The 17,077-nt window shown below is 36.9% G+C and overlaps 1 protein-coding gene across 9 annotated transcripts in view; it reads right to left on the bottom strand.

The window, feature by feature from the left end:
- Positions 1 to 535: 535 nt before the first annotated feature.
- The window catches only part of ppp1r9ala (protein phosphatase 1 regulatory subunit 9A-like A), a 35,885-nt gene continuing 19,343 nt past the window's right edge, over positions 536 to 17,077 (bottom strand). Inside the window, exons 3-20 of one of the 9 annotated variants that reach the window (XM_042730618.1) lie at positions 15,518 to 15,650; positions 14,709 to 14,829; positions 12,457 to 12,561; positions 11,515 to 11,638; positions 10,596 to 10,754; positions 10,301 to 10,354; positions 9,981 to 10,210; positions 8,774 to 8,870; positions 8,595 to 8,673; positions 7,707 to 7,858; positions 7,381 to 7,621; positions 7,238 to 7,289; positions 7,019 to 7,090; positions 6,546 to 6,744; positions 5,546 to 5,590; positions 2,895 to 3,011; positions 2,352 to 2,540; positions 536 to 2,101 (exon numbers count right to left, since the gene is read on the bottom strand). In XM_042730618.1, coding sequence (XP_042586552.1) covers positions 1,943 to 2,101; positions 2,352 to 2,540; positions 2,895 to 3,011; positions 5,546 to 5,590; positions 6,546 to 6,744; positions 7,019 to 7,090; positions 7,238 to 7,289; positions 7,381 to 7,621; positions 7,707 to 7,858; positions 8,595 to 8,673; positions 8,774 to 8,870; positions 9,981 to 10,210; positions 10,301 to 10,354; positions 10,596 to 10,754; positions 11,515 to 11,638; positions 12,457 to 12,561; positions 14,709 to 14,829; positions 15,518 to 15,650 — 2,328 coding nt within the window. In that variant the 3' untranslated portion in view covers positions 536 to 1,942. Of the gene's footprint in view, positions 2,102 to 2,351; positions 2,541 to 2,614; positions 2,717 to 2,814; positions 3,012 to 5,545; positions 5,591 to 6,545; positions 6,745 to 7,018; positions 7,091 to 7,237; positions 7,290 to 7,380; positions 7,622 to 7,706; positions 7,859 to 8,594; positions 8,674 to 8,773; positions 8,871 to 9,980; positions 10,211 to 10,300; positions 10,355 to 10,595; positions 10,755 to 11,514; positions 11,639 to 12,456; positions 12,562 to 14,708; positions 14,830 to 15,517; positions 15,651 to 17,077 lie in introns of those variants that run through there. The other 8 variants (XM_042730617.1, XR_006155533.1, XR_006155534.1 and 5 more) reach the window with 8 other exon arrangements.

Raw genomic sequence — 17,077 nt, 5'->3', positions numbered from 1 at the left:
TGGTCTTCTTTTTTCTGTGTATTTGCTGCCACTTTTTTGTATAAATGAAATTACAATGCCAGTTTGTGAATTTATTCAAGCACAAATATTTATAATAAAGCTAATGATTGGCAAAATTGCAACAGTTCTACCGTTTAATTAAAGAAAAAAAAATCTAGAATACAGTAATGAAACTTTAAAATTACGGTACACTGCTGGAAACCCTGCTGCCAGCATTTTACTGTAAAATTACAAAAAAGCTGTAATTCAGAATACAGTAATAAAACTGTAAAATTACGATGCACTGCTGGAGACCTTGCTTCCAGTATTTTACCGTTAATTTACAAGGAAATTTTTTACAGTGCACCACTTACAGAAAACTACTGACAATTTTTGAATTTCATAAAACAGTTTTGTATGTTTTTAAGCCTTTTGTTTTACAGGTACACAGGAAATGTCCTCATAAACCATGTTTACGTTGTAGTACGCATGTCATTATACACATTTGTGTCCTTAAAAACCACATATACTATTACACACACAGACACACAGTCTCTTCTTTTACAAGAGGTGAAAGCATTTATTTAGCAGCTTATACACTTTGTACAAGATAGAAAGCTTGATTTTTGTCTGTTCAAAATCATGTATTTTACAAGGTAGAAAAATATAACCACAGGACACAGAATCAGGATGACATGATCCCTCTCCTTACAATCAGATGATTATCCAGTACTTAAATTCATTACAGCCTCTGTTAGTCAAATACAATTTTGGCCATGGCCACTATTAAAACAATGCTACATTGTGTAACAATTATGTCTTTATGACCCATATCCATCATATAAAAGCAGTAACTGTCCAAATAAAAACAACAAACAAGATGAGATGTTCAAACACCTTTCACTTTGAGTTTCACTCTCTGCGTTTCAGAATTAGCAAAATGGTTTTAACCAACAAGCTATTCTACTTAGTAGAAAATGTGTACAAAAGTTAGTCTCTCGCTTAAAGCTATGCTAATAATTGTGTATAAAATATTTCATTTGTACATTTATAAACCATGTTCCCCTTTTGTTTTAGTAAAAACATAGTGCTCAATATCACTCAACTGTACAAGGATCCAGCAGAATGACCCGTCTAGCACCACAGGCCAGAAATACATCTAAAATACAATACAAAATCTTTTTTGTAAGCACTGTTCGTGCCACAATATTAGTTGTGAAAATAGTTGTGAAAAAAGGCATCTGAATATTTATATATCCCTTAGCAAGCTCCTACAGTGGTATCATAAAATGCAATTAAAACTAATAAAAGTTTTAGTCTGCTATGAATTGGACAGCCCTATTCATTTTCTTACAAGCTAGTATAATATCTCACTTACTCAGAACACTGAAAAAAAATCATTTTCTTAATCAGCATTTTGTCTTGTTTTCCAGGAAAATGATCTAAACGTTCTTAGGATACATTAATAGAGATTTATTTTCTTTCAGGGGATTATTTTAAATTAAATGCAATTTCTTCTGGAGATTTAAGCTTTTAGTTAAAACAACAATAAAAATATACATTTAACAAAACTGTGCATATTCTCTAAATATCTGTCTTTTCTTATGCAAATACATTAATCTTGTTTTAGGGATATTTTACTGAAAAAAAAAGAAAATATTTATTTTAAAAACTTTTTTTCTTTTTACAGTGAAGGCAACATTGGGTACAATCTGTAGAGGAACAGTATATTTCTGCTCATATTTGTGCTGCACAGACTGAAGTGAAAAGAGTACAATATGATCTCATAAGCAGCTTCATTAGTGTTTCAGCTCGACCGTCTGACTGTTATTAACGAGTTACAGACCGTATTCACTCATAGCAACTCCTCTAGAATGGCTCATATGTGTTGTAACAGTCTGCCAATGGAGTGTGTCAAGAACGAAGACGAATAAAAGAGGAAAAGGTGATGCACTGAACATCCTCAGCACACAGAGTCAGTGCTGGCAGGCAGCCGTCCGCTGCGTCTGGCCTCTTTCTCACGCTTTTCCCGCTGTTTCTCCATCTTCTCTTGTGCTTTCTTCATCTCCTTCAGTTTCTTCTTGATGGTGGCTCGGTCATTCTGACTGGAAACACCCAGAGCCTGTGGAGAGCATTGCAAACCGTCCTTAAACACAAGCGTGTCAGCAGACGATCTTGCAGTGATCTTAATGCACTTTTAAAATGTAGAGTATTGTATTGTATTGCAGAGTATTAAAATGAGCCAAAATAAAAAGATATTTCTAATTACAATACATACACATGTATTTAAGGCTACACTAATGCCAGATAATGCCAGATTAGAAACAGTTCTCTTCCAAATATATCCAGCTATGAGAGCACAGCCCGCTCACCTTCAGTCTGTCACTGTCCAGGTTGAGGAGCTGCTGTCCATCGATGGCCTGTGTGCTGAACTCAGGCGTGTACTGATCCATGTTCATACCCATCAGCCAATGACACACCTGCTGGGACGTCCAATTAGAGACAGGACGGTTCTGCCAGTGATACTCCTTCCCTCCAGAACAAGGCTCCTCATCCAGCATCTAATACACACACACATCCGCCAGGTGAATCTCATGGTCCTAGAAGCAGGCATCATTCAATTTAATGCACCTACTGTAGAATATATGAATGAATGTGGGATGATTTCTGTGCACAGGAGATGAACATGAACATGAAGCATGCGTCTGATCCTCCTGGTCATGCAAAACAAACACTACTGTGATATGCCACATGAAAACACACAGGGAACATCATCAGCACACGCATGCAACACAGGAACAATACGAACGAAGAGCGGGAGGCACGAGACAATACCTGAGCTTCCAGACAGTCTGTTTAATGCAGGAAACGCATGCAAACGAACGGTGAGAGCGTCATGTCTGGTCTGCACTCACCTCGCTGGAGGAGAAGGTTAATGTATGAGAACGGCCTGACAGGTTGGGCTCCACCACCAGCCCAGAAAAATCAGCAGCAGGACTGCTGGGGTTCGAATCATCTAGCACTGACAAACTCTGGAACGGGCACAGAGAGCGGGATTTGTTATCCAAACATAAGGATTGGCGGAGCTTCAGCTCTTTAAACCAAAAGAATGAGCTTCAGAGAAAAGAACTTGTCAGTGAGTGTAACATCATCAACAGTTCTACAAAATGACTAGAAGAAGTGTCAGACCGATACACTGATCAGACGGATTAATCAACAAACACCTACTGCAAGAAGACATTTGCTGTTTTTATATGGAAGCCTGTTTCCTCCAATAAAATGTATTTTATTTTTATAAAACTTATTGCCAAATAAAATATAAAACAAGGTAATTGCGACTTTTTGTCTCACAATTCAGACTTTTTTCTCTGAATTGAGAGTTTATATCTCACAATTCTGACTGTATAACACGCAATTTTGAGAAACAGTCAATAAAAAATAAAGTTGCAATTCTGACTTGCAACTGTGAGTTTATATCTCGCAACTCTGACTTTATAACTTCCAATTCTGACTTTTTTTCTCATGAACTCACAATTGTGAGAAAAAAGAAAGTCAGAATTGCAAGATATAAACTCGCAATTGTGAGAAAAAAGTCAGAATTGCTACTATTTTTTGACTATTTCTCAAAATTGTGTGTTATAAAGTAAGATTTGCGAGATATAAAGTAAGAATTGCGAGATATAAACTCGCAATTGCGAGAAAAAAGTCAGAATTGCAACTTTATATTTTGCAATTCTGACTTTCTATTTTTCACACAATTGCGAGTTCTTATCTTGCAATTCTGATTTTTTTTTTCAGAATTGCGAGATAAAAAGCCACAATTACCTTGTTTTTTTTGGGGGGTTTTTTAGTGGCGGAAACGGGCTTCCATAGTTTTCACATATTTTGAGTTATAAGAAATATGAATTATTTAAAAGTATTGACACTGGATATTGATACAGATTTCATGAATCAGTTTGATTCTGATTCACAAGCTCTTGATTCGATTCGATTTTGATCTCGATTTGATTCATTTGGTTGTGAACAGCATCAGCTACAGTACATGTAAATTTGAGAGAATAGTTCATCCAAAAATGAAAATAGCCATCATTTACTCACCCTCATGTCGTACCAAACATGTAGGAGTTTCATTCTTATGTTGAACACAGAAGATATTTTGAAGAACCAAACAGTTGTCAGTCCCCACTGACTCCCATAGTAGGGAAAGAAATACTATGGAAGTCAATAGGATCCATAATCTGTTTGATTACCAGCATTCTTCAAAATATATTCTTTTATGTTCAACATAAGAAAGAAACTCATACATACTCATACATCATACATAAAGGTTAAAATGAAACTATAAAATTAAACTGCTATTTATTTTTAGACATAATCAACACTCAAATAAATAGTTGCTGGTTCATCATAATGAAGATCAATCAAAATAGTGTAATCAAAAGCCAGTCACGCCAGTCCTATTAATATTTCATTATATTGGGTATGTACAACTCATATCAGTCGATCACCACCTACCTACAACTACTTTTTAGCGACAACTACAACATACTGTAACAGCACAAGACAGAGCAACCTACTAAACCCAACCCAATCTTACATGAAAACGCAACTATTTTATGAGGTGGAGATTTCATATGAATTTGTACGATGTATAATTTTTATTAGGGGTGTAACAGTATACATATTCTTGCCGGAAATTTTCAGTACGGGTCTTTCGGGTCAGCATGAAATCATTTATTAATTTTATTTTCTTCAGGAAATTCAAACAATAAATGCCGCTATGATGCTCTTTAATGTGGTGAGACAGATTGCCATATAAACGCCTTGTGAACATAATCATCCCTTCTTCTTAAAACTACTAGTTTTAATGCAAAATAAACATGAATGAACATCTCATGCCTCAAGTAATCTCTCAATCAGTGTTTCAACCATGGAAAGACTCCAAGTCTATAAAGAGCATTTCACAAAATATTAGACTATATACTTTATATTTTACTTTACCTGTTAGTGATGTCTTAATTATTTAATGTAAGTTTAATAAATAAATCTGTTATGGCAGCCACTGTTTAAATGATTATAGGCCTATTTCAACAACATATAGAAATTGTATAATTTTGGTATGAGGTACATACTGAACTGTCATTTTTACTAAAAAAAAGTAAGCGTGAAGGTCCACCCATAAACACAACCATCACTTGTACGTAGATCGTACAAACACATATGAATGAGATAACAGTTATGTCAAATAGTTATGAATTTCCATGAGACTGTGTTGACTAAACCAGATAAGCAGTGTAATGCATCTACATGTTGATTTGACAATAAAAGCCTGTATTTGAAGGCTGAAAAAGAAAAAGTGTACATAAATCAAATCTGATTAAATCAGAAGCAGCATCATGCATCTAGTGCATTGCATTCAACAAACACACAGACACAAACACACGCAGACCACTGTGTTTCTATTTTAAAGCTTGACAAATGAGCTTTGATATTTAGCAAGAATTTGACTACATTTCTAAATCGAACTTGACATCTACGAGCGCTTATAAGACAAAATATACTGTACCAAATCTAAGGAGCGACTGAACAGAGACGACCAGGAGAGGTTTGTCTGTTTGGGAAAAGGGTAAATAATATGACATCACTGTCCCAAACACGCTTCAGCTGGAGCTGATGAAACAGAGAGGGATCAAAGAGCTGCTGAATTCATTTTCTGACACATGGACTGAGTCTGTTTGGCTCAGGTCGGATGACTGATCACATCCACATGGCTGCAGGCTTCCTCCTTAGCAACTCACAATTACAAACAAACTGAAGCAAGTCCAGCTGGATGCCAGATATTTGTTGTTTATTATTTAGTTTTGTTGTGTGTTTGGCAGAAAGCTGATTTGTTCTCCCTTTGGGATCAGTAAGATTTTTTTTAGAAGAAATTTATACTTTTATTTAGCAAGGATGCATTAAATTTATCAAAAGTGACCGTAAATATTTTTACATTACTACCCAAAAATTTATATTTCAAATAAATGCAGCATATTAGAAGGATTTTTGAAGGATCAAGTGACACTGAAATCCAGAGAATTCAGTGAAATTCAGATCAAATGTATGCAAGCCTTGGTAAACATAACAGACTTATCTAAAATATTAATTTTGGATTGAATACTATCTAGTTTTAAGCACATCTAATATCTTAATTTGAGCACTTCTTTTTGATTTTTGTGCTTGGTTAAGGTTTTTTTTTCTTTTTTTTGCTCGAATTAACCAAAAGAAAGGGAGAAAATCAACTAATTTGCACCATATGTGTGAAAAGTGTCAAATATTTATATTATTTACCCCTAGAACTGCAAGGGTCAAGATATTAAGAATAATATAAATGGCAAGATAATAACGTCAGAATTCACATTCCACATCTTAAGAGAAGTGTTTTAGAAATAAAGTTGTTCTCATACTAAAAAGTCAATTCATGGTCATTATGTTTTAAAGATCTTTAATAGATCTGGACTTGTTTTAATCTATGCAAGAGAATCCATCCTGGAGCAGAAGTGCTCTGAGAGAGAAGTCGTTGTCACCTTGTTTTTGGAGCTGTGGCTGTGTTCACTGGCGTCTGCAGTGGCGTGTGGGAGACTGCTGGACGAGGACGACGGCTCTCTGTCTCGCTCTTTGTCTTTCTCTCCAAACCAGGAGAAGGGCATGCAGGTGGGGATGGAGGTCACGGACTCTGAAGGGGAGACTCGGGCCCCTGACTCCTCCAGTAACTCCGCTGAACCCCTACAACACAACACATCGAGACATGAGGAGAGGAAATACAAGCTCTGTGCTCTAGAAGCATTTTACCAGCCTATAGATACTTAATCCAATGGCAACGATTTTATTTGTTCAGCTGGACCTTTTGATGCACGTAACTAATCTATGACACTTCAACTTTTCAACTTCAACTTAGTTTTAGGTGTAAGGTTAGAGTAAGGGAAAATAAAATACAGTTTGGACAGTATGAAAACCAATAAAACATGGAAACCAAAGTGTGTGTTCACAGTATGTCTACCTGCTGTCCAGTGACGCCCTCGTAGCTTCTTTGCTTAGTTTTTTCCCTTTTCCTCCTGATTTCCTTAAACCACTCAATCAGAAACAGTCAGAAAAACACATTAAATACAACAACACGATCCTTAATGAACTTACAATAAGAACAAAACAAAAGTTCACTGTAAAGCATTTAGTTCTATTGTAAAATGCTATGTAGCAACGTATGGAATTCTGCTCTTACCCAAAGTCTGGGAATCTTCTTTTAGTTTTTCCAGCTGCATCATTAGACTCATCTGAAATAAATAAAAGAATTGTATTAAAATACACAACACAGAAAAACATCTAATTTCCAGGCTAACATGGATTGATTATCCAGTTTGTTACCTTTGAGCTCTTTGCCCTTGCCTTTGGACTCTCTCTTCTTTACATTCCGCAGGAAAGGAGAGGAGAGGGCGGGGTTTTGAGGATCCCTCTGCACTGATTGGCTGTTGCTCGTAACAGAACCTTCATCCTTCTGGTGGTTAGCAGAGGAAGATATGGCGACCGGCAGGGACAAACTCTCCTGGACTGATCTCCTACGAGGCGGTGGAGACTCAGGACTCGCAGACTGACTCTCATCATCACCCTAAAGTCAAAAACAATCTTATTGTTTAAAACTGATGTACTGGATTTTTTACGGCAGTCAATTGCTTTCTTGAGCTCTGTGTGACCTGTGGGCTTCTCACTGGCGAGCTGAGCGTCTCTTTGAGTTTACTGCGGGACGGCGGCTGCCGCTTGGACCTCTGGGCCAGCTGGGCCTTTGCACGATGGGCGCTGGTGTCCAAACGCTCCGTCTCAGGAACCATCTCACTCCAGTCCGGTCCTGGAGAACAATGCATGCTTAACTGACTGAGAGATCCTTTGAAAGCTCTCCAACTTTATGAGTCAAGTGAATACGCTGTAGTCACATCTTCTTCTGACTTCTACGTGAACAGTGTTTCATTTATCTCTATGCAACTGACAATAGATTATGGACCATCTGGAGACTTAACTACCTGCTTTCTCTCAGGCCTACTCAAAAACTGGCTATGTTAGCTTACTTCAGAACAAGTTTTATTGGTTAATTTTGAGTGGCACTTTGTATAGTTTCCTGTGATGGGTTAAGTTTCTGCATCTGAAGAAACAGCATCAGTAAACACTGTTCCATAATAAAACTGTTGTAGAAGAAAGAGTATGATTGATTAATGTGGTAAGATATGTACAAGCAGTTATTAAAATAGGATGCATGCTTGGAGAAGTGATGCTTTCTCTCATTGTTGCTTTTTCTCACAGACATGATGCAATGCAATGAAAAAAAAAAAAAAAACCTATAAATATGCCAATAAAAACAACAGCCTAGTGTTTTAAAACATGAATACCCTTAAATAATAACCAGGATTAAAATGACCCAAGAGTTAACTATTGTATATGTGAAAAATCAACTGCATGCTTATTAAGCATAATTATGCAACTGGTTTTTGGATCTTACAACTTCAGTCTGGGCTCAGCAGGATATTACAATCAATTAATCCTGCTTGGATTTAGACAGCCATTAAGAAGCATTGAGATCTTTAACTCACCCAGCAGAACTGAATCTGCAGACTTACTGCCCGACAGTGGAGACTCATGACGACCGCTGCCAGATTCAAGCTTTGCCAGCTACACACAGAGACAGATCGATAGGTAGGAATCAGAGAACATGAAAGCATATTGTGCGAGTTCATTTCTGCTGCCGCTGATAAGTGAAGTGTGTTCTCACCCTGCGCTGCAGATCCTCTATCTGAGTTTTATACTTGGCCTCTCTCTCCTCCAGAGTTCTCAGCAAGTCCTCCTCCCTCTGCTCATACTCCGCCTCTCTGCAATACAGCACACACACACACAAACACACACACATGCGCATGCACACACACACACACACACACACACACACACACACAAACAAACATACACACACAAACACACACAGCTAATCAGAATGTGTTTCTAATTTCTGCAATGTTATGTTTAAATATGCAAATGATGCATTATCTCATTTAATATGCACACATTTTGCATACATCTCCAGAATAGAAATCTGATCACTGGATAAAGTGAAGTTCAAAATTCTGGTTTCATTTTGTTGACATATTGGAGGAAATATATATATATATATAGATATATATATATATATATATATATATATATATTAATATATATATATATATATATATTATATATATATATATATATATATATATATATTAATTATTTATTTTTTTTTACAGAGGGATTATGGGAGATCTCTTTTATCACTCCATAAATCAGAAATGACTGTCAACAGCCAGAGTTTTAATCACCGTGTTTTGGGAACCAAATGTTAGATAAATCAGGTAAATGTTATATGAAGAAGACACTCCTCAATAAAAACACTCAGAATACAGATAAGAAAAAACTGCACAGTTAAATTATTTTGTATTGTAGTACATATTAACTCATTTTAAGAAAATAACCTTATATGTAGATATGTATTCTAATTGAAATCTATGGAGACAAATAAAACAAAAACTTAAATGGATGTTTTCTCTCCACTAGTCTGAAAGATATGCTATGGAAGCAAAATAGCCCAAAATCTCAAAACTGACCGGTTCAGTGGATTTTGAATGTAGTATCTTGCTGTAAGTGACGTGTTAAATGTTTAGTTGACTGTAAAGGATTCTCACTCTCATGTCATTTAAACTCTGAATAACTTTGTACTTTGAAACTGAGAAGGAAATTTGAAGAATACAACACTGCGAAAACATACTTTGACTAGGGGCTGCCACAAAGGACAAAAAGTGCTATTAATGTTCCAAAAAGCCCAAGTTCATGCAAATCACAGACTATTTACATTGAATTGTGAAGTTATTATAATTAAGACATTGCATGGTGATCACAAAGCAGTTAAACTTTATACTACTGGAAAGCTTAGTGCTGACGTCACCACTCACTTCTGCTGATAGTCCTTGAGCAGTTTCCTGGCTTTGCTGTATTTTTTATCCAGAGCTTCATATTGGCTCTGCGTGTCATTGAGCTGTTCGTCGATGCTTTTACAGAGAGCCTGAGCCTCCAGCCAGTTCTTCTCCATCTGAGCGATCCTCTCCGAGTTCTCCTGAACGCTCCTCTCTAACTGAGCTTCCCTCGCCTCCCACGCCACACGCTCCTCTGACGACTCTCTCAACTGCAACAGCAACAAATCCTTATTCATTAAAACACACAGGAACTGCTGTCTGTTGGATATAAATGGATAAGATGGTTCATAAGTCCGTACTCTCTCTTTCAGTTCATCTACTTCGGCTTCTGCAATGGTGTGCTTTATCTGGAGCTGAAATTAAAACAGAATATATATTAAATTAAGACATTGTTAATGGCAATCTATTATAAATAATGGCTCGTTTCTATCGAGCGGTACAGTTCAGTACAGTACAGCAAGCAATTATGTCCATTTCCATTGTCAGAAGTTGTGAATGTTACAAAATAGCGAACTTCTGTTGGGGTACCTACATAGACTGTATACTGACCCGTACCGCTCGGTGGAAACGAGCCATAAGTGAAATGAAAAGCACCTCTTTAAATCTGAATGTTAGTTGAGCAGCGTCCATGTCTGATGGCAGGAACATTTCCTCACTCTCGGGCAGATCGTACACTTCCACATTCCTCCTGCCGAAGCTCGAACCAAGGATGCCATCCTCCCCCACTTCCTCCTCATCCTCGTAGTGCTCGTCCTGTCATGACATCAGAGACTCAGACATGATGCAACGCAAAAAACAAAAACAAAACAACAAACAGCCAGTCCAAAAATAGATCAAAGTTAAGAAATAAGTTCTGAATTAACAAAGTACCCCAAGTACAATGAAAATCGTGAAAACCACTGGTGAAACATTAACATTTCAGAATTCAAAAGCTTAACATACCTGCACAGGTACCACAAACACAGTGGTACGATTCTGAATAGACTCACGAATCTGTTTCCTCATTCAGCATGGTGGATTTTTACATATTTTTGCATACTTGTGAACATTCAACAAAGAAGTTCTGGCTAAAAAAAAGTCTGAAGGTGTTTCTGTGCAGGATTCCAGTCTAAACGTGCAGCCAAATTAGGAAAACTTTGGAAAAATGTTGCAGGAGAACACCAGGAGTTACATTTTCAATAGCGCAGCAATGGATAAAAAGCACAGCTCACACACAAGTCATTTTCAAACAAATTTCCTGCAAAAAAATGACTGGATTTCACAGAGCAATGCACCTTAAAACCTTCTGACAACCAAAGATCCAAATAAACCTAAAAAGGTTTAAATCACCTATAAAAACTATAAAATAAACCTTAAGAATACATGAGTAATCTAGAGTACATATCTGACTGCAATTTTCATCATGTTAACAGACTACATTTTGTAGGTGACCTACCCAGCACTGCACTCCAAACATGTACAGTGTGTTAGCAGTGATGTGAGAAAAAGCCCATGAGTTGTGTGTTTGACTGACCTCTTCAGTGGACTGCTCGTATGTGTCGTCCACCTGCTGCTGCTGCCGCTCCTGCTCCAGGGTTTCACTGATCAGGCGTGCCACCTCACTCTGAGCACCTGGCTTCTCTCGGCCAATCAGAAACCTGAACGGCGTGATTGACAGGTGAGCAAGGCGGAAACCAAAGGAGGATTACGTGTATAACGTATAATGAAATTGCGTACATCAGGTAGAGAGGAAACAACGGAGCCTGTGTGAGTGCGTGCATTGTTTATTTGCATGTGGTGAACCCGTAACCTTTAGCCCAGAGCAGAGGTCTCCAAACCTGCTCCTGGAGAGCTACCTTCCTGCAATCTCACAGATCCAGAACCTACAGTTCTTTACATGCAATCTAGCAATCACATCACTTACTATGCCATAAGCTGACTGGCTTCTGTTCAATATTTAAATTGTCTGGTTCAGTGTTCACTGCAAGCTGGTCCTGAAGCACAGAAACCCTCCACCTCCCTCAGCTCCACCTGTCTATCATTCACACATGCCTGTTCATTCAGCATGTCTTGCAGCGCGTCTGTGTATCTTTTAGCAGTAGCAAGTCCATATTTGCTCTGCAGCAGTGCGTGCTGCAGATCTAGTCTGTTAAATACATAAAACACATAAACAGTCATGTGTTTATGAATGCTAAAAAGATTTGCCATGATTGAACTCTAACTATATATATTTAATAAAAATTCTAATTCTGTGAGAATAGTGAAACCCACACCACATCCATTACATCAGAGAAACAATATTTTGGACTCCCTTTCTGAATGATTTTTTAAACAGACATCTGTGGTGATGGCAAGCAGCACATAATGACCACACTAAACTAGGCTAAATGTGAGATTTTTCAGTTCTTTCATAAAACCTCTAACCCATAAGAGAAGACGTGATGTTTATGTAACTGATAGACAGAGCAGGACCAACCTTACAGTTCCCTTCGTGTTCTTCAGGACGGTCGCAGCAAAGAGTTGCGTCACACCAACCAGACTGATGCCATCCACCTCCACAATCTGATCATTCACCTGGATCCTGGAACAGAATATGACGATGTTAAGATGACTAAAAAAAGAGATTGATTTCACACAGTATGTCTCTTAAAGCAACCTACTTACACAGAGAACAAACACCTCAAACCACTGTTATGAAACTACATTGCTATATTCAGTTTGCATTATTATCACTAATAAAACATAATGGGATTGTATTGTCTTATGAAAAGTAGTCTTTTAGATATGTTTGCCTAAAAGTGTGGATAGATTTTTCTTTAAAGTGGTATCTGCTCTACAAAATAATAGTGTTGCATCATATACTGGTACTAAAAAGGTATTGTGATGCCCTGCTTTTAAAAACGGTACAATTCCGCATTTTACTTATACTGCTTTAGCTAGAAATAATATTACTTAATGTAATAATAGTGTTACTACTAATACAAATATTAAACAATATTTAAAGAATATTTACCAGAATTTATTTACTAGAAAACTGTATATACACTGTGTTTCTGAAAAAAATTTTTTTTATAAAATCTAATTAATCTTTATAAAATAATTAAACATGCTTTTGATTATTAAAATTTAATGAAACTATTAAAATGGAATCCAGAAAATGAATGGAAAACAGATTCACAGAATTTGATAAAAATATAACTGATTTTGAGAAAAATAATATAATAAAACATATTTCATAGGGCCTTAAAAATGTATTTTTATTAAACTTTTAATAATTTGATGTTAAACTGTGTAAGCTTCGTGATTTCAATTAATTAGACATGCTTTTTGATTAAAATGTTTTAATGTGACCATTAAAATAGAGTCTAGAAAAATTAAAATGGAAAAAAAAGGAATTTGGGAAGAAATAAAATGAATATAGGGCCCTACTTATTTCATTTGTGCCTTTGTTTTATTGTATTTGTCCTTTAGTTTGTTACATGCATCTATGTTCTTATTATTAATAACAAAGATAAAACTCTTTCTGTTGTTCTATGTTTTTGTGACAACACCTTTACAGTTCTACATTACTTTAGCACTACCAGTCAAAAGACTGGAATAATTACGATATTGGAAAATATAATATTACTGATTATAATTAGGATTATGTTTTAAAATGTAATTTATTCCTGTGATGCAAAGCTGAATTTTCAGCATCATTACTCCAGTCTTTATTTCCTTCAGAAATCATTCTAATATGCTTATTTTTTACTTTTGAGCTCCAAAACATACAGTAATGAAACCCTCCACATATGGTCACAATGTCAAATATCTAGACGCTTTCATTCCATCTAATTCACACTATTGTAAATGTGCTGCTAAATGCTGCACGGTGACACCTAATTGGGCAAGGCACAGATTGCTAACACTTCTCACACCTAATTTGACCCAATAACTATACATCATAACATGTTTATGACAGAGACCCAGCTGGGTCACTTTTTCCAGACAGCACTAAGCATTTCAATAACAAAGTGGGCAGTTGGCAGCGAGTGCTGAGATTCACAGGAAAGAGGAAGAGTGTGTTTCTGTATTGTGGCACAGTCATAAATGCAGTGGTTTGGACAGAATGTTTAACAGCCCAACAGACAGATCAAACATGTGTGTCCTGCTCCAGCTGCCCTCAGGAAGCAGCACAAGACATGCCCAACACTACTGCAGCCGCAAAATCCCCCCAAACAGGGCAGAATATATACTGTACCGTTCAAAGGTTTGGTGTCGCTATGATACTTTAAAGTTTTTGACATGCTCAATAAGGCTGCGTTTATTTGATAGAAATACAGTCAAATCAATAAGATTGTGAGATATTATTTCTTTATTTATTTGAGTATAAGTTAAAATGTAACTTCGTCCTGTGATCAAAGCTGAATTTTCAGCATCATTCCTCCAGTCTTCAGTGTCACATGATCCTTCAGAAATCATACTAATATGCTGATTTGCAGCTAAAGAAACATTATTATAAATGTTGTGCTGCTTAATATTGTTGTGGAAACCATAATGCATGTTTAATAAATAACAAAAGAACAGCGATTTTTGATACAGAGTTGTTTTGTAACAGTGTAAAACTTTTCCAAGCAATCAAGACCTGTTTTTTCATCTGATGGATCCACAGTGAATCTCTGCTTGTTCTAAGAAATTCTGCTCTGCCGGTCCAAATGTTTAATATTTCGTTTAATCTAAAGATCTTACCTGCCATCTCTCTCTGCAGCTCCGTCCTGCGTGATGGTCTTGACGAAGATGCCCAGTTTCTCCAGACCCTGATCTGCCCCAACACCCATCCCTATAATACTGATCCCCAGGCCTTTATCACCTACACAAAGACGAGAGAGAGAGAGAGAGAGAGAGAGAGAGAGGGAGAGAGAGAGAGAGAGAGAGCAAAAAGGTAAGTTTGTCTTCATAATTTTTGTGCAATAATTGATGCAGACATGTCCAGCTTCTCCCCAGTTTAAACATTTCACATTAACATATGACTGCCAACATTTACATATTAACACCCGTTCAGAGTTCAGCATCTTGGCAGGGATGTCACTACTCATTTCACATGCACAATGGAGATAATTTACATACAGATATTACATACAGAGGTGCAGTCATGTTTACCATTGGTCTGTGATATTTCATGGCGAAATCCAGTGATTCCTATAGAAATCTGCACAACTTTGCCACATTGATCAATAAAAAACTTTCCTTTAGACCTGTGCTTCATACTTCTCTACACTATTGACAATGGACCTATTTTTGCCCACAAAGTTTTGCTAATGTGACCACACCTTTAAAGGTAGAAAAACAATCTGTTTAATTCTAAGGGTCAGTGAGATAACAGAAAAATAAATTTTGCATGTTTCTGGTAAAGGAAAAAAAAACTAAGATTATAAGATTGTAAGATTATAAGTCCATTTATGTGCAGAACATGGTGTTTAAAGGTGTTAAGTATGACTGATTTTTAATCACTCAATCTCAGAGAGAGCTGGAGTATTTTGTGAAAGACACCGCCTCACCTTTCTCGATCTCCACGGGAAACACGTCCATCTTCTCCACCCGTTTCTCCAGCTCATACTCGGCAGACGCCGCCACAGGATCCACATCATCATTCCTCCTGTCGTACTCTTCATTAGAGAATGTGCTGTACACCTGAAAGCCCAGAGACACAACAGTCAATTACAGCTAATAACACACAATAACTATTCATTCACTTTCATAATCTTTCAGAGTGCTTATGTGTTTTCATTAAGATGAGACCCCTTCCTAAATCACTGGTCAGCATTTCGGTTCATGCAAAAACACTGGACGTGTCAATGACACCAAAACATTAAAGCTGTAATCAGCTTCTCTACAGTCCTGCCAAAGAAAGGCTTCCTTTCTGCTACAGTATCAGCCCAGTGAATGCAGCTCTTATCTACTACACTGATTAGGACTCTTTCAGGAGTGTGATTTAACCTGGTAAACATTTCCTGTGTGTAGACTACCTGGAGCATGTCAGAGCTGGAGCGACTACACATTAACACACATCCACAGTCACAGCAGGCCAGCAGCAGTCAGACAGGAAACAGATATTTGAGAACTACAAACGGTTACTAAGGAGGAAAGACACAGAGACAGAGATATCATCACCACTATCCTCTCTTTCTGTGGAGGTTTAGAGGTCTTCTCCAACTGCAGTTTTAGGGGGAAAGAACATTTTAGAGGCGTCCAAAATATTTTGCAATCTTGGTTTATAGCATTGAGGGTTGTGGTTTGAATTAAAGACAGAGATTCAAAATTAGGAGCAGAAAAAGAGTCAGTTTATTACTGAGAACCATCTACATCACAGCACAGAAAACAGCGCTGCTAGGCACTGCAGATGTGCTGAGCTCTGATGTGATGAATTACATCAGAATATAACAGCATGACGCCAAATTAACTGAAAGTCCAATAACAGCACAGTGGAAGCTCATTGGTTTCAGTCACCATTCTGGAAAGCTACATGTGTGAGTACAATGTCATGTTTTATGTCTTTAAAATATTAATTAGACAATATGACACTTTCCAGCAGACAACATTTTGCTCAGGTACTGTCTGAACGACCCATTTCAGGGGCTGCCAAAATTATATTTTTAAATCAGTTAGGGCTATTGAAATGCATCTTAATATTAACAAGTAAATCTCCATATTATGCGTAAACTAACCTTCTTTCTATCTGACGCCCCCACATCTAGTTTTGACATCCAACGGGGGTTAAAGCCTTCTTTAGGGGGGTCAGACCTCCCAAACCCCCCATAATTCCCACCCTGCGTGCAACAAACATCTTCGCAATATCTTAATGAGAATCATTTATAAATCTGCTGTTGTCAACAAACAGAAGCACTGAGATCTTCCTGGGGGTTTCCACCAAAATGAAAGATCCATCAACATTCATAAATGTTATTATTGTAATTTTACTTTTGTTCTGTAAAATAAAATAAAATAAAATAAAATAAAAAAAGACAATAATAATTACAACAGCTATATTAATACATTTATTATAACATTAACACAGTGTTCAAATCAGTAATAGATTTGTATCAGTGGGATCTGAAATA

Source organism: Cyprinus carpio, chromosome B9 (assembly GCF_018340385.1).
Source record: "Cyprinus carpio isolate SPL01 chromosome B9, ASM1834038v1, whole genome shotgun sequence".
Taxonomy (NCBI): domain Eukaryota; kingdom Metazoa; phylum Chordata; class Actinopteri; order Cypriniformes; family Cyprinidae; genus Cyprinus; species Cyprinus carpio.
This window is presented reverse-complemented; position numbering and strand designations above follow the sequence as displayed.